The sequence below is a fragment of the Ailuropoda melanoleuca genome, chromosome 8 (assembly GCF_002007445.2).
Source record: "Ailuropoda melanoleuca isolate Jingjing chromosome 8, ASM200744v2, whole genome shotgun sequence".
NCBI classification, from domain to species: domain Eukaryota; kingdom Metazoa; phylum Chordata; class Mammalia; order Carnivora; family Ursidae; genus Ailuropoda; species Ailuropoda melanoleuca.
The window spans coordinates 68,976,299-69,003,999 of NC_048225.1; the positions used below are offsets into that span (position 1 = coordinate 68,976,299).

General features: G+C 37.6%; 1 protein-coding gene across 11 annotated transcripts in view; it reads left to right on the forward strand.

The window, feature by feature from the left end:
* Positions 1-27,701, forward strand: part of CEP170 (centrosomal protein 170) — a 119,646-nt gene that overhangs the window by 58,201 nt on the left and 33,744 nt on the right. For 7 of the 11 annotated variants that reach the window (XM_011216658.3, XM_011216664.3, XM_011216662.3 and 4 more), the window contains exons 5-10: positions 5,634-5,692; positions 5,784-5,946; positions 6,773-6,907; positions 13,805-14,281; positions 18,605-18,768; positions 18,955-19,248. In XM_011216658.3, the coding sequence (XP_011214960.2) occupies positions 5,634-5,692; positions 5,784-5,946; positions 6,773-6,907; positions 13,805-14,281; positions 18,605-18,768; positions 18,955-19,248 (1,292 nt within the window). The remainder of the gene's footprint in view (positions 1-5,633; positions 5,693-5,783; positions 5,947-6,772; positions 6,908-13,804; positions 14,282-18,604; positions 18,769-18,954; positions 19,249-27,701) is intronic. The other 4 variants (XM_011216665.3, XM_002929963.4, XM_011216666.3 and 1 more) reach the window with 1 other exon arrangement.

Genomic DNA, 27,701 nt, shown 5'->3' on the forward strand with positions numbered 1-27,701 from the left:
CTTAGGGCTTCCTTTAACATTTCTTGTAGTATGGTTTTGCTAGTGATGAATTCTTTCCATTTTCATGTGTCTGGAAAAGTATTTCACCTTAGTTATTGAAAGTTACTACTGCTGGGTGTTGAATTGTAGGTGGCATTACTTTTCTTTCAGTACATTAAAGCTGTTGCTCTACTGTATTCTTACTTGGATTATTTCCCTTTATCTCTGATTTTGAGCAATTTGATTATGACCTGCCTTGGTGTAATTTTTTTTTATATTTCCCCTGCTTGGGGTTTGTTAAGCTTCTTGGATCTGTGGGTTTATAGTTTTAATCAAATTTAGAAAATGTTTCAGCCATTGTTTTTACAGATATTATTTTGCCTTTCTCACTTCCTTCAGGGACTTCAATTAAATGTTGTTAGATTACTTGACATTGTCTCTCAGCTTACTGATACTCTGTTTATTTATTATTTTTTAATCATTGGTTCTGTGTTCCAGTTTGGATTGTTATTATTGCTGTGTCTTTAAGTTTACCGATCTTNTTTTTTTTTTTTTTTTTTTTTTTTTTGGCAGTGTCTAATCTGCCATTAATCCATGCAGTATAGCTTCTATCTCTTGAAGTTCAACTTGGATTTTGTATTTGATATCTCCCAAGCTACTACTTAACTTTTTGAACATACAGAATATGGTTATAACTTTTAACACCTTTGTTGACATCTGGGTCAGTTCTGCATCAGTTTTAGTTGATTTAATTTGCATGTAGAGTAATTTTTTGATTGGATGGCAGGCATTGTGAGTTTGTTGAGTATTGCATGCATATTTTTGTATTCCTGTACATGTTTTTGAGCTTTGTTCTGGGACACAGGTTACTTGGAAACAGTTTTATCACTTTGAGTTTTACTTTTAAGATTTGTTAGGCTTCTAAGCTTAGTCTGAGGCTGATATTCCAGCTATGGAGGCAAGACCTTTCTGTATACTATAGGGGTCAGCAAACCCAGTGGCAAATCTGGCCTTTAGCCCACGTTTGTAAATAACGTTTTATTGGAACACAGCCATGCCCACATTTACATATTTCTGTGCTGCTTTTGGACTACCACAGCAGAGTTGAGTAGTTGTAACAGAGATAATATGGTCCCAAAGCCTAAAATACTTACTATCTGGCACTTTACAGAAGAAATTTGCGACTTCTGCTTTATTCAGTGACTCGTGATTCATGATGTTTTCCGGCCTGGCTTTTAGGAACAGACACTATTCCTGGCCGTATGTGAGCACTGGGCACTGTTACCTGTAGTACTTTTAGATGGTTCTTGCCCCAGACCTGGGTAAGAGTTTTCTCACATGTATTACTAATCAGTACTCTGCTGAATGCTTGAACAAAATCCTCAAAACACATGGAATTCTCTCTTCTGTGCAGCTCTCTTCTCTTCAGTACTCAGTCCCATGAACTCTAGTCACCTTAGTCTCCCCAGACTCTCAACCCTGTTTCCTTCACAGCTTGGAGAACCTGCCAGGCTCTGCCCAGATTACCCCTCCTTGCACTTTGACCTAGAAGCTCTGTTAAGGTAGTGGTCTGGGGACAGTGATTAGACTCACCTCGATTTGTTTCTCTTCACTCAGGAGTCACACTGTCTTTTGTTCCCTGATGTTGATTGTCTTGAAAACCATTGTTTTAAATATTTTGTCCATTTTTTTGGTTGCTTCAGGTGGGAGAGTTACTCTGGTTCCTTTTTTCTGTCTTGGCCCAAGGCAGGAGTCTGAGAAGTTGATTTTGGCCATTCTGGATATAGATTGAATCCAGGGGAGGAGATGTAGGCTAGAGACAAAAATTTGGGAATTATCATTGTCTAAATAATATTTAACATCTTAAGACTAAATGATATCACTCACAGGAGTGAATACAGATTGATAAGAGAGAGGTCCAAGGACTGAAACCTGGTACATTCCAATATGAAGAGGCAGGAGAGATAAGGAATCAGTTAAAATAAGATTAAGATAGACTCACCGGTGAACTAGGAGGAAATTCAGAATATGGTATGGTTTCCATGTTTGGTGGAAAATGATGTAAATATTACTGAAATACATAAATCTCAAAATGTTTACCATCCCAGTCATATGAGTCAATATAAGAATCTAGTACCTTAATTTTTTTAATGTTCTTTTTCCCAAAGAAGTTGTTTATTCCTGTAACAGTGGCCCACAAAATGATTGGATTAATCAAATTAGAAGCAAGGTAAAAATCGTCCTAACTTTGAAGATTATGATTTATCTGTACTTGGACCATGACGTGGCATTGTGTGCTTGGGTCCAGATCATGGCTGCTGAGATGATCAAGAGGGGGATAAGCATAACTAAAAATCAAGGATTCTTCATTTGGAGGAGTTAAGATTCTTCCTGATTAATGTGATTGATATGCACAACAAAGCATGAACACACTTTCCATATTTCAAAAATGGGGGACGTTTCTCAAAACTTGAAAGAACTAAATTTAAGAAATTGAGATGAGTGATTAAATAAAGGGTAATGTCCTAGAAGAAAAGCTGAAAGCAGTTATTTAAAAACTGTGTTCTTATAAAACAATGGTTTTTAAAAGTTAGCCAAGGTATTCACCTATCAAAACAAAATGATACACCTTTCTGAAGGTGTAGACAAATGTAAGCTAGTAGAAAATTGTTTAAAGAAATAAAATTTTCTCCTTGGAAGGTTTTCTGTCATGAACTTTTTTTTAAAAACTTTGGCATCTCCTAGGATCTACCTTGTTAATACAGTATGCAATCTATTTTAGTATAATTGTGTATTTCAGTATTGAATATAATCAAATAAATTTCCCATATTTCTAAGGAGAAGATCCAAAAAGAAAAGTTTTAGGCTAACTTTAAGGAGACTTTTTAAGGGTAGTTTTACTATATATATATTTTTAAATCACACATATAAGGTATACAAATTTAGAAAAAGAATGCTTTTTTCCATTCTTCCACTGCATAAAATAACTGTATTCAAGTATTCTCATATATTGTGACGTCCAGTGTCTTCAGTACCATAAGAGTCACATTTTTCTTAGTATGTAGTTTTTCAGAGATTATTGTATTAATGCCCATTTAATTGGGACTACAGCACTTTTTGAAACCTTGAAACACTGGAAATCTTGTCCCATGCAGCAAAAGCTCATATGTGATATTGGATTTCTTCTGTAACTGCTTGGTATCTCCCCAGAGAAACAACTTAGTGACTTAATTTTTAAAATGATTTTTGAAAGATGTTTTAACATCTGACACCTGGTGTTTTTAAGGCCCTAGGAGTAACTAAAACTTTAAGATTTTGCTCTCCTTTTAGTTAGCTTTTAATTATCATTAGATAAAGGGGGAGAGCCTTAGCATTACTAGTATGCAGATGAGTTTCTTTGACCCCACTTTTAGATAAACATTCTTGAATAAACTGAGCGTTAGGGTGACCTAGAATAGCAATCACACAGCCTTGTATAAAGAAATAGGGAAATAATGTACAAATATGATTTTTTTAAGATTTTATTTATTTTAAGAGAGAGACCATGCGAGCAGGGGGAGGGGCAGAGGGAGACAGAATCCTAACTGGCTCTGTGATCAGCATAGAGCCCAACATGGGGCTCGATCCCATGACCCTGATATCATGACCTGAGCTGAAGTCAAGAGTCAGATGCAACCGACTGAGTCACCCAGGCGCCCCACAAATACGATTTTTAATAAGCAGGAATTTAAACTTTTTGTAATTTTTTTATTCAGATATAATCAACATGACTGTAGTTAATACTGTATTGTATATTTTTAACTTAATGATAGCATGAGAATTGTATCTTAGTTTGTCATTTTTTAAAATTAGCAACTTAAAAACAGTTAATCTGGGTCTGTGCCATTAGGAAGATGGTGGCTTTGGAGGTAAGTGCTAGGACTAGAGCAGTCTCAAAATATCATGGTGATACCAGTGTTCTCAGGGAAACTCATGACCCAAACAAGAGGATCGTTGAGATCTTCAGTTCTGCACACGCAGACCATTTTGGAAGGTAAAGTGTTTGACCCCAAGAAGTGTGGCCTCTCAGGTTTTCCCTGATTTTAAAGGAGTCTTAAGTCTAAAGACTGTACCCCAGACTAGCCTTGGGGAACAGCCTGGAACACTGTCAGGAATACAGTTGAAGCCCCAGGAAACCCTCAGAGCAGGCTGCAGTCATTTGTGTTCCCCACCGGAAAAATGGAAATGGCTTTCAATTTTTTTGAAACACTGTTTTCCATTGGAAATGTAGGAATGCTGTGAATCTTCTCCAACTATTAATGAGTTTCCTGGGGGTAAAGCAAAGTTGCTAGACTTGTTTTTCATTAAGTATGAAATTATTACAAAGTGTATATTTTCACCCATATCAGGAAATACATATCAGCATGTGTACAAAACAAAAAAGGAAAATTCTAGTATTTCACAGCTGCGGGAACCCTGGATTGGGATTCAGCTGACCAGATTGTTATCTTAGGTTTTGCCCCTACAGTCCTCAAGTTCCCTATGTGTAGATTAGGTGGATCAGTTCATGGAATTAAACAGGATACTCCCCAGCACTCTGTACAACTCCAAAAAATTCTGCATTTTTATTGTTTAAATGAGTAGAAATATAAGTTAAGTACTCATTTGCAAGTTTGCTGCTCCTTAGGCATGGAAACTATTTTTACCCCAAGCAATTGTGATAATTATAGCTTTCTACCCTTGAAGTCATAGGGTGCTATGAATTGGTAAAGGATAATAGAATTTAGTACATGGTTATAAAAGTCCTTTCAGTACAGGGTTAAGTAATGGTGGGAAATGTGACCTCTACTGTGTAGTGAAAGATGTTCTTTAATATACAGAGACATTGTTCTTTTTGGCATAATAATGAAGGCATTCATTATATCTAGCACTTCGTTTTAATCTGTATAGAATCAGTTGTTTGATAATGTGATACGAGCTTGATTGTAAAGCCTGAGGAAAGGGGCGATTGTGGTTGCTGTAAGGACCCTAATTATAGCATTTCTTCTGCACTTTCAAAATGAACTTCATTTTTTCAAGGCATATGAAGTCTGAGTAATCCAGTTCTTTCAGGATTTACTGTTGGGTAATCACTGATGAGATACTTCCTTTCACATTGTTGTGATTAACTATCAATATAATTTGATCCAGGTGCTTTTTCTTTGCAGTCATACTGTTTGTGAGAACTGAAAATGTCTTTTGTGCTCTAAATAGCCAGTTACTTGCTTCTTGAAGACTATTATTTGTTCAGTTTAGAATTACTTGCTAGATTTTAGATATTTCTCTAGTATTTATTTATTTTTTTTAAGATTTTATTTATTTATGTGACAGAGAGATAGCCAGCGAGAGAGGGAACACAGCAGGGGAGAGGGAGAGGAAGAAGCAGGCTCCCAGCCGAGGAGCCTGATGTGGGACTCAATCCCGGAACGCCGGGATCACGCCCTGAGCCGAAGGCAGACGCTTAACGACTGCGCTACCCAGTCGCTTAACGACTGCCTTGAATTTAAAAACTCAAGGCTTTATAGTTGTGAGCGTATTATAACATAAACTCTTAAGGGGAATATAATGCTTCTGTTGTAACTACCTGTTGAAAATAGAACAATTTTGAAATTATATTCTTCCTTAGCTCTCTTTACATACAAATCTTTTCACTGTAGTACGGGGAGAAATGAGGGTCCCTGAAGAAGCACTAAAGGTAAAAATTATTGTTTCTTTTGCAAACCTGTCATTTGCTAGGGTTGATTTTACTCCTGGATGTTTCATTTTCATGTTTAAATGTTTTATAGCATGAGAAGTTTACCATTCAGCTTCAGTTGTCCCAGAAATCTTCAGAATCAGAATTATCAAAATCTGCATGTGCCAAAAGCGTAGATTCCAAAGTGGCAGAAACTTCGACAGACGTGCAGCACAAAGCCGCAGAAGCAGTGAAATCAGAGGAGAAAGCCATGGGTAAGTGAGCCATGGTTAAAAGTACGCGCTTTGTGCTACAAAGCTTGGCCACGTCCATATCAGTTTATAATAATGATGATTTCAGAGTGAGATTTAATACAGCCAGTGCTTTCTTTAGAAAGCATGTAACACATAAGTAGATATGGCAGTTACGTGCACGTGTGTTTAATATATTTACATATTTGAGGGAAGTAAATACAGTTTACAGTATTTTTATTATTTCATGTTTGTGTGCTTTTTGTGAATTATAATAACTGAAATGAATTAAAAGGATGTCCAGTGAAGTTACATCATCCTCATTATTATTATATTTATCGTGTTCCAGGAACTGCTCTACATAAATAATCCCATTCATGCAAAAACAATTTTTAAATTAATAGGCATTACCAAATTTGCTCAGATATAAAGCTACTAGTCACGTTAACAGCTAGTTTAAATTTGGTTACTCTGCAATGACCTTAGGCTTTAAAAATATTTTTAATGGTCACTCATAACAAAATTTACTTTAGTTTTATCTTTTTTAGACTTACTTGAGCCATTTCTGTATACCAAAAAACTGATTACATCTTAACAAAAGCTATTAGGCTAACACAGTTTGCATTACTTAGGTATTAGCCAGTGCAAAATTTCATTTATTTAATCATGTCCAACATGGAGTAAGGTCTTACACAAATGACAAGTTTTTCAACTTAGAGTACTTTTCAACTACCTAGACTGTACCTTTTTTTCATTTAAGAAATTAACCAGGCAATTCTAACATTCTGCAAAAGTATATATTTTTTTTGTTTCATATGCTTTAGACAGATTTTTTTTTTCCTCTTTCCAGATATTTCTGCCATGCCCCGTGGCACTCCCTTATATGGGCAGCCATCATGGTGGGGGGATGATGAAGTGGAGGAGAAAAGGGCTTTCAAGTCAAATGGCAAACCTGAAGAAAAAAGTCATGAAACTGGAACAGCAGGTAAGTAAAAGCTCAGACTGTGACATTCTAGTGGATTATTTTGGGAAGAATTTATAATCTAAGCAAAAATCTGGCAACCCTGGAAAGAAATATATATCTATTACTCTTTAATAAAAAATGTGAATGTCTTAATGATTTTGTCATTGTAAGCTTATTATGCATGATTCTCACATAAAATATTAATTCCAAAATCATTTTTATTTAAAATATTATTCCAACTAATGAGATTAAAACTTAAAAAATAGGGGCGCCTGGGTGGCACAGCGGTTAAGCGTCTGCCTTCAGCTCAGGGCGTGATCCCGGCGTTACGGGATCGAGCCCCACATCAGGCTCCTCCGCTATGAGCCTGCTTCTTCCTCTCCCACTCCCCCTGCTTGTGTTCCCTCTCTCGCTGGCTGTCTCTCTCTCTGTCAAATAAATAAAATCTTTAAAAAAAAAAAAACTTAAAAAATAGATTAATAATATAATCGGGCATTTAAAGTGTTTTAAAATAATTATTAAAATGTTTTAATTAGACCAAAATAGTAGGCACAAACTAATTTTGTGTGCTTCATTAGATTCACAGGCATATAATCATACTTTTAAAGGAACAGTTTCTGTTATGTTCAGAAATGTGATACATGAAATTAAAACTTCTTTAAAACCTCAGTGTGCTTTTTTTGTTGGGATGTGGTAGCAACAAGATTAGCCAATTTCAGCAGCCAGAATGAAAAAATAGTTCTGGGTCACATTCATAGTCCAGGAACAAATTCTTTTGTTGGTAGAGGGATTTAGTAATGAGCTAAGTGTCCCATAAGCCAGGAAATCAAGATTTCCAGAAAACGAACAGAGGTATCGGTTGGCACATAAGGATTTGGCAAAGACATCAACACCAAGGGGTCAAATGGCCAGTGCATGATGATGGCAGATAAGGATCCAGACCTGGAAGAATTAAATACAGGTACCAGGAAGCCCAGCAGTATGGAAAACCAAGTCTGACCCAGAGTCAAAGATAGATTCCATCAGAACCCTTTTCCGTTTCCCACATTTGACCCTAGTTGTACCAGATAAGTAAGCCATTTTTCTTAGCTGGAGAGTAGGAACACTGTTCTTTAAATATGCTGATTTTGCCAAGATACAGGTCTAAGAAAGCTGGCCTTTATGGACTCAATTTTACAAGTGCCCCAAACTGAAGTTGTCAACTTTGCAAATAAATTCCCATCATCGCTTCCTTATTTCTGTCCACCAGCACAGTTTTTCTTCATGTCCCCGCTTAGAAATACTGAGTATTGATACTTAGTATCATTCAGCATAGGGTCAGATGCAAATAACACAAATGCAACCTGAGACTAAGCAGGAAGGAAATGTACTGGCTTAAATAGCTGTAGCTCTTCAGGACTGGTTCCTGCATCTCTGCAGTGTCATCGGGGAGCCCCTTTCTCCCCCTTTCTCAGCTCTCTCCATGGTGCTGCCCATCAGGGCTTCTGTCCTCATTGTCATCTCTGTGAATGAAACTGAATTTTTAAACGATTATCAGCTTGTGTGGCCTGTCTTATTCACTGTCATTTTTGCCACATGACAAAAGCTGTCTCATAATCTTGGGATTATTTTTGACATGAAGGAATTAAGTGATTTATGTCTTGTGTTAAATGGCTTAAAGAACCCAGCCAGATTCAGCCAATTAAGGGCCTTGTGGGGCTCTCATCAGCTTTCTTAGGTTAGTGTGAAGGGGTTCTTGTTTCACATTTATTGTTTGTGGTTTCTTAAAATATAGGATGAAGGGAACAGCTTACTGACCTGAAATAACTTCTGATACAGAGATTGTAGAATCAATTTGAAGATGTATACTGAATCTTATTTAATTTGATCATTTCAAAATTTTTTATTGAATGTTTCAAATTATGACATAAGTAATCAGTTTATGCTCTAAGCATGCTCTTTTTTAAACACGAAAAGTGATTTGCTTCTTGGTTACCAATTTTTAGAATGTAAAATCTTAGTAATTATTGTGAGAGGTAAACATTTCAGAAAGGTAATAGAGTATGTGTTACCTACTGATTTCTTACGTCCCTCTCAGTGGGTCCACATGTATCCAGAATCTCCTACAGACTTAATCACATAGCCTAAAAAACCCTAGAAGCAAATATGTACGTCGGAGCAACCAAATTCTCCTGAAATTGTATGAATACTTTGTTTTGTTTTGTTTTCCAGAGTCTATTTTATTTTGCATTTAACCATAATAGTATGCCTTTAAACTATGTGTTAATATGTAAACTCCCTCAGGCCTTTTTATTATATTTTTTTAATTAATAATATTTTTTTATTATATTGTTAGTCACCATACAGTACATCTCTGGTTTCTGATGCAAAGTTCGATGATTCATTAGTTGTGTATAACACCCAGTGCACCATGCAATACGTGCCCTCCTTAATACCCATCACCAGCGTATCCCATTCCCCCACCCCCGAAGCCCTCAGTTTGTTTCCCGGAGTCCATAGTCTCTCATGGTTCATTCCCCCTTCTGTTTACCCCCCCCCTTCCTTCTTCCCTTTCTTCTTCTACCGATCTCACTACTTCTTATGTTCCATAAATGAGTGAAACCATATGATAATTGTCTTTCTCTGCTTGACTTACTTCACTTAACATAATCTCCTCCGATCCCGTCCATGTTGCTGCAAATGTTGGGTAATGGTTCTTTCTGATGGCTGAGTAATATTCCGTTGTATATATGGACCACATCTTCTTAATCCAGTCATCTGTTGAAGGGCATCTTGGCTCCTTCCACGATTTAGCTATTGTGAACAATGCTGCTATGAACATTGGGGTGCATATGGCCCTTCTCTTCACTACGTCTGTATCTTTGAGGTAAATACCCAGTAGTGCAATTGTTGGATCATAGGGTAGCTCAATTTTTAACTTTTTAAGGGACCTCCACACTGTTTTCCAAAGTGGCTGTACCAACTTGCATTCCCACCAACAATGTAGGAGGGATCCCTGTATGAATACTTTTCATCCTATTAAGAAGGAGAATTTGTCCTCATTTGAGCTATAGGTGTGCTCTTCGACCTGCTGACATGGTGTGAACATTTATTTAGGTTACATTTAAAGGTCTTTAAGTGTTGCAACTGTGAGGAAAACATTTCTGGCTCTTTTACATCGATTTTAATCTAATCATACTAAATTTGGAAACTTCCCAGTTGTGACTCCTTTTTAGCAAAAGATGTTTCCTAGTCTTTGTTATTTGAGGTACTTGAATATGCAAGGTTGGATATATGTCCTAAGCTGAACAAATGTGCTTTCATCATTATAGCCTTTATCATCTTGATTTAATTGAGTATTTCCCTTAATTTAGTACAGAAGAATGAAGGGAACAGTTTTTTGGTTTATGTGTCTTACAAGTTTCCCTAAAAAGGTTGCATAATCATAAAATACCCTAAGAACTTGAGGATATTATCACCAGTTGCTATTCTGATTTAGATAAACATAATTAATTCTAACATAATCAATTATTAGGTAGTTTTAAATATCTAGCAGTTGAGATTATAACAAAATATTAGTATATACAAAGTATTAGGATATTTACTATATTAATTTAATGTAGTATAAATAGAGTTTGAAGATAAATGATGTTAAATTCATGAATTTTCAGAATCTGTTCCGTCAGTGTTCTGAGAGCTAATTTATTTTTCTGTGTTAATTTAGAAGATCCCCCCGCCCCCAGTGATTTTTCTGGCCTGCACTACCCAAGTAAAGCAGGCCCACACGTGATCTGTTTTTGTCATCTTCAGAGAAATGAATTCCTTCAGACGACTGAACTTTACTTTTACAACTGACAATTTCTTTTAAAAGTTTAACCATTTTGTAAATTTGTATTAAATGAATTACCCATATTGCTGCCTTCTTAAGTGGAGAAGGCTGACTATAATTTAAGTTTCTAGTTGATGACTCTAAGTTGTCATGATGACTATCAGTTACTGAACTGTGATACATTACAGGAATGTCCTCGGGGGATGTTGAAAGATGTAGGACTGCTGGCCCTACTTACCAAACGGTTCTGGACTGCTGTAGTTCTGAGCCACATTCCAAGCTCTTGTGTATTGTCTCCTCTGCCATCTGATTCTTACTTCCAGTGCAGTGTGTCTTACCTTAATCCCCACTTCAGATTTGCTACATGTATCTGAGCACATAGTAAAAAGGCTCTCAACGAGTGACTTCCCAATTAGTAAAGATCATGAATATGGGAGTATAGGCACCATTGAATCTTACGTTTTTTGGAGTTAGATTTTTGGTTTAGTTTTCATTTCCCTGATTCTTAGCTATGCTGAGGAATTCAGTAAAAGAGAGACGTTTATTTTTGTGCCGGGCTTTGTTCTGGGTAACTTAGGTTATCTCACTTAATACTTAACCTCACTGGGTCATCACAGTGATCTCGCGGATAGATACCATTGTTTCTGACCAAGAAAATGAGAATTAAAGATTGACGGAGACAGGATTTATCTGATTGCAGATCTCTTCGCTACTTTCCTGCCTAGTTACAGTCATCAGGTCCTAACGTGCTGCCTTTCCCCTATACTGTGCTACCTGACACTGTTAGATAACTGATTTCTGGGAAACTTGTGTCTCAGGTGTCCAGTCCTTGGAGTAAAGGTGACTTTGAAGTAGGACTAATGGATGATAACCTTAAAAGCAGTGATGTGCAGTTGTTGATCTCTGCTGTTTTTTATGACGTGAAAAAATATTGGAAGTGTATCAGTATTAACTGTGAACTTCTCCTTCACAAGGAAGGAAAACTAGGAAAATTTTCCTTTAAATTATGAATGACAAGTAGATGATAAATGCTATATCCTTGGAACAGCTTTTTGTGGTTTTTGCTTTGCAGTTCAGCCACATCATTTTATTTGGGTATCCAGGTGGTGGTAGAAAGAACCTACCCCACCCCTTGTCTCCAGCCAGCATTATCCTCTCACCAGAAGGATAAGCAAAGCAGAATAACTGACTCAGTGAATGTATGTATGTGTCTAGATAGGTACATACACAGGTAGGCTGGGTTTATAAGCCGATTGTACTTATGGAACTGATCAAGTACAGTACATTGTAATAGTAAATAAGTCATTGTATGAAAAATTAAAAATAACCTTTATTAATGAGTTTACTAATATATGGAGAATGACTAATGCAATTTACTCTCATGGAAATTTTAAATGACAGGCCTTCAGAGTAAACAGAGTGCAAGTAGCCATTTTATTATTAAGATAAATTAACTCTTACATAAAGAAATTTTAAAATATGACTTTAGGTTAGTCTTATTGTATAATCTCTTCTTCCAAATAGCATGTAAAATTACGTAGAGTGTTTTCTGATACACATTTCACATTTTCAGTTATAAGAAAAATTATATTTTGAAAAGAATTTTTACTTTGAAAATTGTTTTCATTACTCTGTTTACCTTCTGTGTAGTGGGCTTTTTTTCTTTTTTTGGGCAGGGGGGACTGGAGCTTGATGTTTTCTATACCCTATTCCATACATTTGATTACAGCAGTGTTGTTGTCCCATTCTTAAAAACCTTAAAAGCAAACAGTTTTATGTTGGGAGAGTACTGCCAAGAAGTCAATTATAGCACCTGAAGACTCCCACTCAAGATTTAATATCTGAACAGATGCTTCAGGAGGCCAGATACTACTTGGCTTAATTAGGGCGTGATTGGAGACAGCCTAGTCTCCCTGTACTGCCTTCCCCTAATAAATTATTTGTGTATGGTTTTCCCGTCAATCTGCTTAACAATAGAATGCTTCTGTGAACCTTAGGGAAATATTTCTCATTTGAACTCTTTACCATCTTTATAATGGACATGGTTCTTTTGCTTCCTGATAAACAGGGCAGTTTAATCTTATTTATTTATCTATTTAATTATTTTTTGTGTTTGTACTGTCTAATAACACATACTTACAAGAAGAACTAATTATTTTCACTTACATATTTTGTCAATTTCTTTTATGTGTACTGTGTATAAATGCATATATTTGTATACCTTCATCTTTATTTCCGAGATAGCAGAACAATAGTGATAGTGTTCTGGAGTTGCTCACTTCCTTTGCCAACTCTCGCTGTTTTGATCTGAGATTTATAATCCGGCTTTCCTCCCAGGAATTTTGACACTTGTGCATATTCTGTTATATAGACATACACATGCATTTTCTTCTGAAATTTTTGGCTGGCAACTGAAATTTCTATTTTTACCTTATTTCTTTCACACTGCTGCTTGGATTGCAATGCTGCAAGCAAGCCACATGTTTTATCTTTAGTCGCTCTTTTATTCTTTATAAAATGTATCCATCTTTTTGCAGTGATCACACATCAGTAATGTTATTTTTATAATTCTAAAAGTAATGTCTTTGAATGTCATGGTGAAGAATGGTAAGTGGACTTGTTACTTCTAGAACATCGCTTGCACGTTGACTTCATGTTTATTTCTTCATTTAAGCACCTGTTCTCCTTCAGAGCTCTGCTTTGTGTTCATAAATCTTTCATCCTCCTGACCTGATGAGGAAATTCATATTTTTTCTGTGTCTCTGGATGTATATGTTGAACGTGCATCTCCATCTGCATTCGATTTCAGTTCTTCTGCACGTTGATGATTTCTGGATCCAAGTTGGAAAAAAATATGGATCCAGCCATGCAGTGTCCTTCCCTTAACTGCTTTGTTCTTTGTCATTGCTGCTACTTATCTTGCATCTTCTGCTACTAAATACAGTGCTTACAATCAAAATTATTTCTTCTCTGTAACATTTGCCAGGTTTTCATCCAGGCTGTGATCTGCCTTCTGATTCTCATGGCACAATGCAAACGGCCATAATTATTCTCTTTTAAGTGCTGGAAGCTCCCAAATATTTTGAATTTTCTCTTATTTTTTTCATTAGGGTGCAGCGTAGATGCCAAGCAAGTGGAGGAACAGCCTGCAGCTGCAAACGAAGAAGTGCTTTTTCCTTTCTGTAGGGAACCAAGTTACTTTGAAATCCCTACAAAAGAATTTCAGCAGCCCTCACAAATAACAGAGAGCACTATTCATGAAATCCCAACAAAAGACACACCAAGTTCCCATACGGCAGGTGCAGGGCATGCTTCATTTACCATTGAATTTGACGACAGTACTCCAGGGAAGGTCACTATTAGAGACCATGTGACAAAATTTACTTCTGATCAGCGCCACAAGTCCAAGAAGTCTTCTCCTGGAACTCAAGACCTGCCGGGGATTCAGACAGGAATGATGGCTCCGGAAAATAAAGTAGCTGACTGGCTAGCACAGAACAACCCTCCTCAAATGGTATGGGAAAGAGCCGAAGAGGATTCCAAAAGTATTAAAAGTGATGTTCCAGTTTACTTGAAAAGGTTGAAAGGTAAAGTGAATTGATCATTTCAGAACTTCCTGTTTTGTGATAAAGAAAATTCAGTCTTCACAGTTAACCAAACTACTCCTAGATAAATAATTATATGGTAGGAAACTTCAGCTGTGTCAAAGCTTTATATTTGATTTCAAAGCTCAAAAACAAACCATAGTACCCATGTCCACCTTACTCATTAAAAATAGCCTACCTTCGTTTTCTTTCCAAAACCAGATTGGTTTTGTGAATTTATATTTATGCCTTTTAAAATGTTTCTTTTTCCTGTGAAAATAAAAGATCCATTCTTTTCACCAGTGGAATTCCCTAGAAGACAATTCTCGTCGTTTTCTTGACTTAAGGAAAAGCTGTATTCAGTTCTGTTCTTCTCTATTGTGTTGCTTCCAATAAAATGTCAGTGTCTAGATTTTGAAAAGTTTTAAGCCATTTGATAATGGCAAGAGTTCTACATTAGTAACACAGTGACATTGTTGGTAGTGTGCTTCCAGCTTTTCTCAGCAGTTACTCACGAAACAAGAACTTTTGGTGTAGAGGTACTGGGGATCAATTGAATTAAAAATGTTTTTGATATTAAAACTTATGAAACCACAATTGAACATTTATTTGTGAAATAGTCAATATATGCTCTGTTAGTGTAACACTTGGCCAAAATTAGGTATCTATACCTATGTATCAGGGTATCAACTGAATAATTTTTTACATTGTTTTGCTAATTAAATATATTTTAATTACCCTATCTTAATTTTATTTAATAAGCTACCTTTAAGAGAAATGTGATTGCATGCTAATCTGGCCATTCCTTTGCTATACAAGGAGTTAATGAGCTTTAAAAAAAGTGCTAATTGAGGTCATTGTATCTCTAACACTTCTTCACCTGAGGACTTTACTATGTGGCAAGTACTCAGTAATTTGAATACACAATGAATGACTTCACTGTCAATGATAAGACTAACCCTGGCCTAACCAATACTTTATGCCCTGGGATTTTGTTTGGTCAAGTAATGAAGAAACACCTGTTCTGGTTTTTGCTTCTAAGATACTTTAGGATAGTGAGGTGGTGTGATTACCTAATTCTTTGTTGGGGGCTGTTACTACATCTAATCACAATCATAAGTTAGCTGGAGTCTGCACTTTTCACGTGTGATTGTTATCGTTTCTTCTACCAGATAATATTAAATACATAACTGAGAACTATGTATGTATGTATAGGTTAAAGCTCAAAAATAAAAGCTACCCATTTGGAAACCGACCATTTTTATGAATTTATAAATAGTGCTGATATCCTAGTATAATAAACCTTGAAAATTTAGAAATGGCACGGTCTTTCTTAAACTACTCTAAATAAATGACAAAAAAGGAGCTAGAAGATTCTTCAAAAAGCTACCATTTTAAAGCACCTTTATCCCTTTATTATAGCTGGTTGTTTAAGTCGTCCATAAATATTGTCTGTATTAGCTATTATTTTTAAGCCATCAGTTTTAGACATTCTGTTCTTGAAAAAGGCCCATTGTAAGCCTGACTTCAAACAGAGAAATCAATGCCCTTATTCACACGGTATCTGTGTATGCGTTAATGATTAGATATTTTTAAGCTTTACCAGAAACTATACAATCAAATTACTATGGTCCCTCAAAGTTGATTTATAGATATCTATCTATATCTATATATATTCTAGGATATTGCCATTGCTCAGAACCCTACTTTTGGATTTGCCTTCAGACCATTTTACAAACCATCCAAGAAAATGTCTTTGTGAATCTAATTCATTTTTGGTTCAAGATCCGTTTTCTTTCTCCAGACATTATTTATAAATGACATTTGACTTTTCCCCAAAGTGAGATATGCCATCATTAGATAAAGATTTTCCACAATGTAGGATGTTGAAAGTGTGTACATAGATTTTAAAGAAAGGTACTTAGAGCAAATAGTAATAATTTTACTTTAATTAGACTTTCAGCAGTTACTTGAATCAGTCTCAAAAACTTGAAAGTAAAATAAAAGCAAAAAAGTTTACTCCTACAAGAGTAAAGTGCACGCGCTTTGGGACAGTGAAGAAAATAATGTTCACAAAGCCCATACACTTTTACCCTTTGGGAGAGTTGCAGCTTCTTTGACCACAGCTTCTGACTTGGTACGGCTAACCTACCCTAGAAAATACTAACCGGCCTTCAGCATATTTAGGCTAATGATAGAAGAGACAGAAACATGGTGAGGAGTTTCCTCGCGATCTGTTTGTTGTTGAGGACAGAGATTGCAGTTCTGATTAGATGTCTCACCTGGTGTAACAGAAATACTAGAAGGAATAATAATTTTCCAGGAAAGAAAATGGTTAACCCATAAAGAGAAGTTTTTAAACTATAACATAAAAGATGCTGAAGGGATCTGACACAACTGAAGCGCCACATTCTCCATGTTGGTGCGAGAACTGAATTGTGTGAAGGTGGTGTTCTCACGTTATGTGTATGTGAGGTGTGGCTTACTTGGTCTTGTTATACAGGAAATAGAGCTTAGTTATTTCTGGCTCTTACAAACTGGATTCCTTTTCAGTTTATCCAATGCAACAATGAAATAGGTTGTAAAATAGCATGTTTTTAATGAGCTTTGTTTCTGAATGAGTGGTCGAGTTTGGTTTTGCGTTCCATCCGCTATCCCTGATTCCTCACTTATTTACCTGAGGGTAGGGATTCCATTAAATGAACACCTGTCTTGTTTTGTTTTTTCTTTTCAGATTGCATTTTGAATAGTTGCTAATTTGAAGAAAGATTTTCACATCTGTTGTCATATCTGATGTTTATAACATTCATCAGTTTTACTCTGCTGGGAGTGCCTCCCAAAACCCCTTCATGTTGGTTTCATTTTCTCCCTTTTTTTCCATAGCCTATTACTTTTTCAGAACATTACTCTTTTTGTGTGCGCTGTTTCTCTATTCTGAGTCTTTTCACCCCTTTTATGTACCACGTTTTGACAACCAGTCCTCTTGTGTTAAATCACTGGCCCCAACTGGTAACCACTAAATTCATTAGAAACAAACCCACGAGTGTTAAAACTCAACTTGTTCCTTTGGACCTATGCCCTTTGCCCCTCCTGGCCTGCAGGTCTTCAGTTCTGGCTTTGTCTCCTTTGTTACCATATTATTCAGCAGGTATTCAGATTGAGATCTGTAGCCCAGGAAAAGCTTAAACTCAGTCCTGGATGCCAGGGACTGACCTCACCTCCTTGACTAGACTCATTTACACTTCTACAGAAGCCATCGTGTAAAGCCCTCATTTGTGATTCAATCTAAAACATGCATAGAGTAATTCCTGACTTTTCAGTAAATTTATGCTGTAATAATACAATTATCATTTGATTATTTCTTCTAATGTACTTATTTAAATGCTGAGAATTCTAAATCATCGAAAAATAATTTCCATAAAGTTTCACGTTGAATCCCTAGTAGAACTATGAAGGGTAACAGAAAACCTCTGTTAGGAACCTGGTGTTTCAAAATTCAGATGTGTTCTAACTTGACTCTATATGCGTTATAGAGAAGACAGATTTTTAGCTGGTTATATTTAGCACCCTGCCATTTGCCCAGAAAGTGGTTACGTTTATATAGGATTTCATAGACTATGCTTTGCTGTGATAGGCCTTTAGCATGCTTTATTTAACTTTTGAAGCCACCAGTGTTTAGAGCACAATTATAAGTTTGCAAAAATTCCCACAGCTAGAAAGACACTTGTAGAAAAGTGTATAGTTAATTGGTGGAAACTACAAATTTGTATCTTCTTATTAACATTTTGCATACTTTTTATTGAAAGTATGCTATACTTTTAGAAGTATTGAACATTGTTAAAAATTACAGTTCATCACATTCTTATGGCGTTTGCAGTCTCTTTTACTGTGTCGTGATAAGTGTCTCTGGGATCACCCTTTTGTCTCTTAACCTCTCATGCTGGAAGCAAATTTTTGATTGCTTAAAGAAAGTATAAGGTTTGGAGGCAGAATTAATGTTTATTAATGTTATAAGTACAGACTATCACAGATGACATAGCACTGCTTATTTGTTGAGGCATTGATGAATCATTATAAAGTTAAAATTTGGAGAAAGAAAAGCAATCCCATTCGACTGTTTATAAAGGACCTCATTGTTGGTTGATAAAATTTGAATGTGAGCATTGCAATTGAGGGAAGTTTGCAGAGCCTGTTACTGAAAAGAACATATGACTTGCCTTGAAAAGGGGGAGGGGGCACAAAACAAATAGCACTTTTGTATATGCGTCTAATTTTCTACGTGGGATTTTTTCCTTCTCTATTATGTGGTTTCTTTTCTATGTCCAGGAAATAAACATGACGATGGTACACAAAGCGATTCAGAAAATGCTGGGGCTCACAGGCGCTGTAGCAAACGTGCGGCTCTTGAGGAACACTTGAGGCGCCACCATTCCGAACAGAAAAAGCTGCAGAAGGCCCAGGCTACTGAAAAGCATCAAGACCAAGCCGTTGTAAGTCAAACTGCTTTTATGATTGCATTCTTTGATGAAGACAATCCCAGAAAAAGGAGGTCATATTCTTTTACTCAGAGTGCGGGAATCTTGTGTCAGGAAACTACTTATTCAACACCACATACAAAACTTGAAAAAACAAAATCTCCAACAGCAGATGCCAAAGTGGTCTCTTTGTCTTTACAGACTAGCTCTACGCATCACAGAGGGGGGCATGGTGTTCCACATGGGAAATTGTTAAAACAGAAATCAGAGGAGCCATCGGTGTCCATTCCCTTCCTACAAACTGCATTGTTAAGAAGTTCAGGGAGTCTTGGGCACAGACCAAGCCAGGAGATGGATAAAATGTTAACAAATCAACCTACTTCCGCCACTTCTGAAAAGGATAATGATGATGACCAAAGTGACAAGGGTACTTATACCATTGAGTTAGAGAATCCCAACAGTGAGGAAGTGGAAGCAAGAAAAATGATTGACAAGGTAAATAACTGAAATTTGGGGATGGTGGAAGTTTTCTTTTGGTGTATTTGACTGTTGGAAATTCTTGGAGGGTCAGCATGAAGTGTTCTCATGCAGTCAGTGGTATTGGAACTTGAGGATTTTGTGGGGGGACTGCAAAACTAACAAAACCAAAGTGCCTTCCGATTTTATTCTGTGTATGTTCCGAACTTTGCCTGAGTTTCTTACGTAAAGTCCTATACATTTAAGCTCTTTGGACCTTTTAAAGTTGTGTAAATTTAAGATAGAACTTTAAAACCCGTGTACTTCTGTGACCGTCCTCACTCTGCATTTATATAAAAACTATAAATCAGAGCCAGGCTGCTGTGTCTCTATTGATGTAAACATAAATGTCTGCTGATAATAGTTAACCATGGGTTTCCTGCCCACTAATTTCATGTCTGAAACAGATGAAAGTGTATATGCTTTAGTCAGTTTTGTTCTTTGTCCTTATTTTCTTTTCTTTCTGTTCACTGCTGCCTTTGGATATAGAAGTGTATGAAAACAGAATCAGTTCTATTATGATACTCTGAATTCAGCCACTTTAAGTGTATGCCCAGCCTTGACAATTATTTACATTTTAGATTTGTTCTTTGATGTTCTTGGTTAATGCGTGTAGTGATTGTTGTATCGTTTTAAAAGCAGTTTTTATTGATTTTGCCCATAGTAATGGAAAGTTAACTTTAGAATCAGCTGTTTATTTTATCCCCTGGAAAAACAGCAGCTTACGTTTGGCTAAACAGTAACCTCTAGTTTACATTCTTGTTACTCAAAGAGTGTGATGCATTAGCATTGACCTAGGAGTTTATTAGAAATATCAAAAAATCTCAGCCCTGATCTCAATACACTGAATCAGATTCTGCTTTAAAAGCGAAATCTCCAGGCAATTCGTACGCACCTTAATATTTGAGGTGTCATAGTTTAGATGATGAGCTTACAGGCGGGGTTGTCAACAGGTAAACAAGACAAACCTTTGGGATCTGGGAAAATTATGAGGACTTGTGTTTACTTTTAATTTTTTAGTTTTTATTTACATTTTGGGGTATGTTCTACAGTGTCTGCAGCCTGTTATTACATCGGTGTGTGTGTCATTTCAAAGCACGCATTTATTTGAGGAGCACATGCTCAAAATTCTTTACTGTCGGAGCGTACGACTTCAAACTTCAAAGACCCACCAATTAGCCTGGGAAATAGATGCTGTGTGAGCAATGTTACAACAGTTGTTAATAAGAAATATAAAGCAAGTAAGAAACTGATGAATAAAGTGAGTTTCCTGATTATATGAAAAAGAGGTCTAAGGACACAGTGTTAGCACAGAAAATGACTTTTGGCAATTTTGAATTCTTTTCATCATTGGGAATTGATAATGATGTTTCTTTCAGGTTATTTTAAAGTTCCACATTTTCCTGCTGGTTGCTGAGAACAAGAATATTGTGGTCTAAAACACTGTAAAATGCAAAATAAAAGAATAGGTTTTGAAAAGGAAAATAGTAAGAAGTTTTAAAATTCAGATTAATATTAATTTTATCCTATTATGCCTTTGGTTTATGAATATTGTATTCCCAGTGATCGGTGTTTTCTCTGTGAGGTTATTTTACACTGAGGGGTTCTATTATGGGACTGAAGAACATGAACGCTTGCCGGCAGACAGATCTGGGATTAAGTATAAACTTTGCATGCACTAGATAGGTGCCCTTGCCCTTGAGTAAACTAACCTCTTTAAACCTCTATTTCTTTTTTCTCTAAAATGGAAGAAAGTTCACCAGGTCTTATAAAAAGAATTCAGATGAAATACATAAAATGCGTATCACAATGCCTGTTTTGTAATAAGATGTCTAAAAAAATGTTAGACCCTTACTAGGAGTCTCCACGTGTGGATCTCTACACAAGGTACTGATAAATCCTGGAAAGTTCTTTCAGCCTGAAAGAGTCTAATCTGAAGCCCATGGGGAAGTGACAGTGCAAGGGAGCGGCCCATCCAGAACAGCCAAAAGTCAAGAAAGAAGTCAGTGTTATACACGAGAGTCTTAGGAAACCACTGGATAGAGAGGGTGACCACAAAACCTGGGGCATACCTGCTGTCTGTAATTATCATCAGCCGCCATTTTTCAATGGCAAATTATACAGTACCACCACTACAGAGAGAGAAAACTAAGATTTTAAAGCAGGATTCATTTAAGGGAGTAATGGCAGTGTGTGAACGAGTGGATAATTCAGAGTCATTCCTAGTTTGTATAAACCAGAAAACAAAGCTGCCCATAACTACAGGGAAGAGTCACTGCATTACCTCGTGAATACAAAGAAAAAAAGCTCAGAGTCTACTAGTTGTGGTTAAAGCCAGAAGGCAGATTCAGCTAAAATCAGGCTCTGGGAAACAAAAGCAGAGAAGCAGGAGTCAGATGTCTGAAGGAGATGAGGTGACTTTGTGGGCATGGAGGAAAGAAAGAATAAGACTGGCCAGAATCAAGCATAAGCAGTGCTCTGGGAGGGTAGGAGCTGCACAAGCGTCACATCAGATTGCTTGGATAAGTTGGGTGTGTGGACAGAAGTTGGGGCCTTCGGCTCCTTTCCATTTAAATTTAATTGTCATGTGGCCCTGAAAACATGCACGTTGTCCCTTTCCTTTTTTACACCATCATTTTAGAGCTGGCTTGTTTTATTGATTTATTCATGTAAAGGCCTTTATTCAGCATCAACTGTTTGCCACCCTTTGTGGTAGAGAGAGAGCTTCAAACTGAGAAGACAGCGTTCTTCACCTCAGGACATGACTTTCTAGGGGAATGGAAATGCTCAAGTAAAAACATATGAATTAAAAACAGTATGATGAGTGCTTTGATAGACATAAGCTATTGGAGGAAGGGTGCCAGTAGTTCCCAAGAGATAGTTTCCTCTTAGTTTATTCACCTGCCCATTCCCCCATAACGTGTGCACACGTGCACACACACGGATGTAAACTTCATAACTGTGGGAACCTAGGGCCTGGTGTTTTATATGTCCTCAATAAATACTGAATTTATTTGCCAACTGAGCTCATTCTTAAGCAGGTGGAATCAATCCTGTAACAGGGGCGTTAGAGTAGGGTTTTCCAGAAATAGGGAGCAACCTGTTCCAGATACAGAGTGTGGGAGTGTGGAGGACTTGTTCAGAGGACCACAGTTATTTTAGAGATGAGACCTGATCAGATTTTGAAGGCCCTTGTGTATCATACAAAGGACTCGAGAGTTGTTAATGCTGGCGGAGACTCCCTGGAAACTTTTAAATAGTGCAATGACATCTAATCACTGTCAGAAGTGTGAAGAAGGGGCTGAAAATTGGAAAGGCCAGAAGCAGAAAAGGCAATTAAGAAGCTCCTGGCGTGTCCAGTAGTCAGTTGGGTAGAAAGGTCTAGAAACATCTGGGTCTTAGGTAAGAGATCTGGGCTAACATCCTAATTTGGGAAATATTAGAGAGTAGCTCAATGCAAAATAATAGATGAGATTACTTAGAAAGAAGGTATAGAGGAAGAGGAGACAAAGAACGAAGTTCTTAGCAACCCGAACAATGGTGGACAAAGAGTGAGCAAAGGAGGCTGAAAAGAATCACACAGAGGAGACAGAGAAAACCAAGAGAAAATAGCATGTTGGAATCAAAACAGAATCAAAAGGAAGTGAGTAAGCCACAGCGTCACATGACACAGCACTGAATGCCTTTTCAATTTTTCCCCAAAATAACATTGTACTCCTGGGCCTAAAGAAGATAATTAGAACAGGTATTTGTTTCTTAACTTGGGAAAAGTTGCACGCACTTAAAATAAGATCTCTCTAAAGAAATCATCAAGCTGAAATACTATATCTTTGTTTTTCTGTGCTGGTTGTAGTTAAAGGGTTTTGAACTGTCCCCTCCCCAGACCCCAAGTTATGGGATTACAGCATTTTGTCCATGTTTTTGTGATGTGTGTTTGTCAGTAGGTAGCATCATTTTATGCATCGTCCCCAAATTCACTTCTTATAATATTAACACAAATGCTTGTTATTTATAAAGACCTCTTGAGTTTTATGTCTAAGCTTACATGGAGATAATAAGAAAGTGCTGTTGACTGCTTGGATTAAAGGTAACTGTCTTCCATAGTAGTAATAGCCTCCCCAGCCCTCCCTCCTTTGGCCTCCCTATGGTATCTAGAGAACCCATCATAGTGCCAGCTTTTTCTTCCCACTCCTCCGTCAAAAGAGACACTGCTGAGGGAAGAGGAGGACGTGAATCAGGGCTATTTCCTAGCCTTCCAAGCTAAGGGAGAAAAACTTGTAGTGAGAACAGAAAGCCAAATATTAATGAAAAAAAATTGGTCATTGTAGACGGCTTGAGGCTCTCTTTTGAAAAAAGTATTTTTTTTATACATTTCATACCGTAGACCAATTCTGCCAGATACATTTCCTGCCCTGAGTTTTGATTCCTGTCCATGTGTCCATGGCAACATACGTCCCCCCAAATGCCTCTTATGAGCATATTCTCTTCTCTCATGGGCCTTGTATCTACCCGTGCTTTTCTACAGTCAACAAGCAGGTGGTAGGGAGGAATCCAGAACCAGGAAAGCTACAAGAGTAGAAACACAGAATGAAGAAAGTCAGTGCTGAGAACCTGGATCCAGCTGTAAGCAGTTTGGAATGGGGATATTCCAAACCCTGAAGTTCGCAGCAAGAGTTTAGATTAGATCCAAGTCGGAGCCAGGGGAACCCTGATAAACCAGAGTCAAAATATAGGTGACCGTGCCGGACAGAACACGGAATGGCAGCGTGTCCCGGGTCCCCTCAGCCACAGAAGCAGACGTGTGTGGGGACTACAGAGTAGGAGATCAACAAAGAGCCTTGAGCAGTAAGAGAGGACCTTGACAGTGGGCAGCATTTTGATTTGGACTTAAGATTTTCTTCAACTTCTTGACAGTCCGGAAACAATCTGAGTTAACGGACCACAGCAAATAGCAGTTCTTAGCCAGCGAATTCTGAGGGCTTCATTTTTCTTCCTCTTCTACCAGTCTTTCTTCACTAAGCAATTTTTTAAAGAAAAATCTTTTTCAGCAGTTTTGGTCACCCTGATTCCTGCTCCTCTCCCCTTCTCGCTCATCTTCTTAGCACGGGTCAGGTACAGGAAACCCTCCACTGCTGTGCTCATCCCCAGAGCTTCACATCCGAACCCTCACTTTTCTTCATTCGGAAGCTTAATAACATTTACTTGGCTTCCCCCTTTCCTTCCTGTGTTATTATGTGAAATCTTATTTATTTTCCTGCTTCTGGGACTTGCCACCTACCGTGCCCTCAGCCCGTAAACTCTTCCTCGCTTCTTCCCTCTTCTAGTTCACTGTCAGAGGCTTTCTCTCCCTTCCCTGTCCCAAGTAGCCCTGCTATTCACCTCTTCTCTCCCCCGTCACATTACCATGTCTTATTTCCTTATAGAACTCCCCTCTAGCTAGTCTACTCTCTGCCGGTTCTTTCTAGAATGACCTTACTTGTCTTGATCACTTCTGTATCTCTTGTGCTTAGAACAGTGCCTGGCATGTACTCATTTTAATGAATAATGAGAAAGAAGACTTTGTGACATGCTCTTTCATTTTTGTCAGTATCTGTGTGTGGTTAGTTATAGATTAGATAATTTAATTAATGGATTTATGAATTGGTCAGATTCAGCTAGGCCTCCACAAACAGATATTCCTGTATTTTTTATTTGCTGAAACTAGTTTGTATCTTGATCCTAACATAACTTGTTAAAATGCATAGTTTAAACCTTGTATGTGTTACAAGCTTCACTTTGTCAGTATGAAAACTGCGGAAGAATACAGGTTGTATCAGAAGAAATGCATGTATAAGTTTCAGGGGAATTGCCTCAACTAGTAGGAGACTGGAGATGCCTTTGAGTTTGTAGCAATACCCAGCTAACAGCTTAACGCTTAAAAACCGGCTTAGCAAGGAAAAGGTAAGATGGTCATTGATGAGCGGCCAGAGTGAGGCATGAAAGGAAGGAACGCGTGTCAAGGAAATGAGCCATAAAGAGGAGAGAAATTGGACATTTTAACTGTAGCTGTGTGAGATTAGACCTGAGCATAATTCAAAGATAGGAAAGGAGGAGTTAAAAAGAAAAAGACTGCTAAGCAGTGCTGGAAAGGGAAGAGGAGTGGGCAGAATCAAGGACCACAGGGTAGGTTCAGGGAGAGGGCAGAGGTCTGAGCATGTTTTTACACAGGCAAAAGTAAAAAGAAGATCAAGCTAGGAGGTGTCTTTTTTAAAAATTGAGGTAATGTCATTCACATGACGTTCACCATTTTAGCCATTTAAAGTGTATAATTCATTGGCTTTTAGTACATTGATATTGTGCGACCATCAGTACGGTCTAATTCCACGGCATTTTCTTCGCCCCAAAAAGAGATACCCTACGGGTTCCATTTCCCCCAGCTCCAGGCAACCACTAACCTACTTTCCGTGCCTATGGATTTGCCTCTTCTGGGCTTTTCCCGTATATGGAATCATACACTTGTGGCCTTTTATGACCAGCTGCTTTCATGTAGCCTGTTTTCAGGGTTCATCCGTGATGTAGAATGTGTCCGTACTTCATCATTCCTTTTTATGACTAGTACACCATTGTGTGGGTAGACCACATTTTATTTATCTGTTCATCTGTTGGTGGACATTTGGGCTCTTTCCACCTTTTGGCTCTTGTGAATAATGTTGCTGTGAACACGCATGTGCATATGTACATACCACGATAAATTATAAAATGTCTCTCTAATCCCATTCTTTTTTCTAATAGTTTCATCTGAATTTTAAGTTTTAAAAGTTGATTACAAATATGTTATAAAAATCACAATGTTAAATACTTAGAACTACTTATTCCATTGACTTTTAAGGGATTTTTCTTTTTAAAAATGAAATTAGATTTTTATTGAAAATTACATGTTTAAAGAAATTCTCTTTTATTGAGTCTTCCTGATTTTGTTCCCTGATGTTAGAAGCTAGGATTCTGCATAGTTCTTAAAGTATGCGTCAAGTGATTTCATAGGCCATGGGAACCTTTGCTGTTGATTTGAACTGGTAGAGACCCTGCTTTCTCTACCCAGGAGGTCCTTGCCCATTGAGGAGAGAGCTATTCCGGTCATCTGAGGTTGAAACTTGAGTGCATATTTACTAGACACTTCGCAGGTGAAAAATCCAATGTCAAACTTTTCACAGGCTTGGTGTGTACTGCACATGGTGACCTTTATCATCTGGAGAATGTTTCATTTCTTTAAATTTAAAACTTAAATTTAAAAATATAGTCTGGTTCTTAGAGAAATGTTTTACCTCTAGAGTGCCCCGCAAGGTTCAGGTGACATTCTCTTTTCTTTACAAGCCTCTTGTGTTAGATGTCAGCTCTCTGGTGGCTAGCCCAGTAGCCTGCAAGGATAGTAAGCACTGTACCTCAGGAACAGGTTTATTAAAATTGTTTGGAGTAGCCGCTGAGATACAGATGTGAAATCCCAAAGTGAGATGCCAGATGTCATTTGCACACATCCAAAGGAAAAGAGAGAGGACACGTTCCATAATTCTTGGAGTAGGATGGTGAGGGAAGTGTGCTATCTTCTTACCCAGGCCACAGGAGGGAGGAGGGGTCACAGGTCTCTCCCCAAAATAGAACGGCATCAGCCACGATCAAGGGAGCTAGAGGCTCCCTAAGGTCCCTAACTTTCCACCGCTAAGGTGAATGAGTTATCTTTAAGCATCCGCCAGGCCTACAGAGCTCAGATAGTACAAGTTCAAAAGGAAATGTTTGATTCCCATCCACTCCTCCTTTCTTTTGCTCCCACCTGGAAGAATTAGAAACTGACTGACAAACTTGGGGTGAGAGGAAGCATAACAGTTAGGTGTCTGATCTTTCTCCCTTCCTCAGTCTAGACTTTCAGCCTAAAAAAAGTCCCTAGCTGAATGAGAGAACCTGATTTTGTAGAACTGTATCAAGTTGGGGAGTGTGATTGAGCCCAGGGAAGGGAAGAGAAGCATGAGCCCGGGTTGACATGCACCGCGCTTGTGAGATATCTTTGAGCCATCTATGAGGTGAGCAGCGGTGAGGTGGAAATCGAAGGGAAACTTTGGATGTGAATGAAATCATCTAGGGACAAAGCCTACCACGAAAAGATGGGAAAATCTAGCAAACCTGGTCTCAAGTCTTGTCCAGCTGTTGGATCATAGGCCAGATTCTATATGGTTTTTGTAATGTGAAAACTCTTAATAGCTTTAAAGCACGTGGACACAGTATAAGACGTTTTTATCCTCTTTGTTTTCACATGAAAGTTCTCACAGGTGGATGTTTTTGTAGCAAGACACAAAAAGGACGATAGGGATTTCAAGCTGGGTAGTCATTGCTCTCATTAATTTTTCAAAAAACTCAAAAAAATGTAGGTAGCAACTTGGAAGACTTCTTCCCCCCCCCCCCCC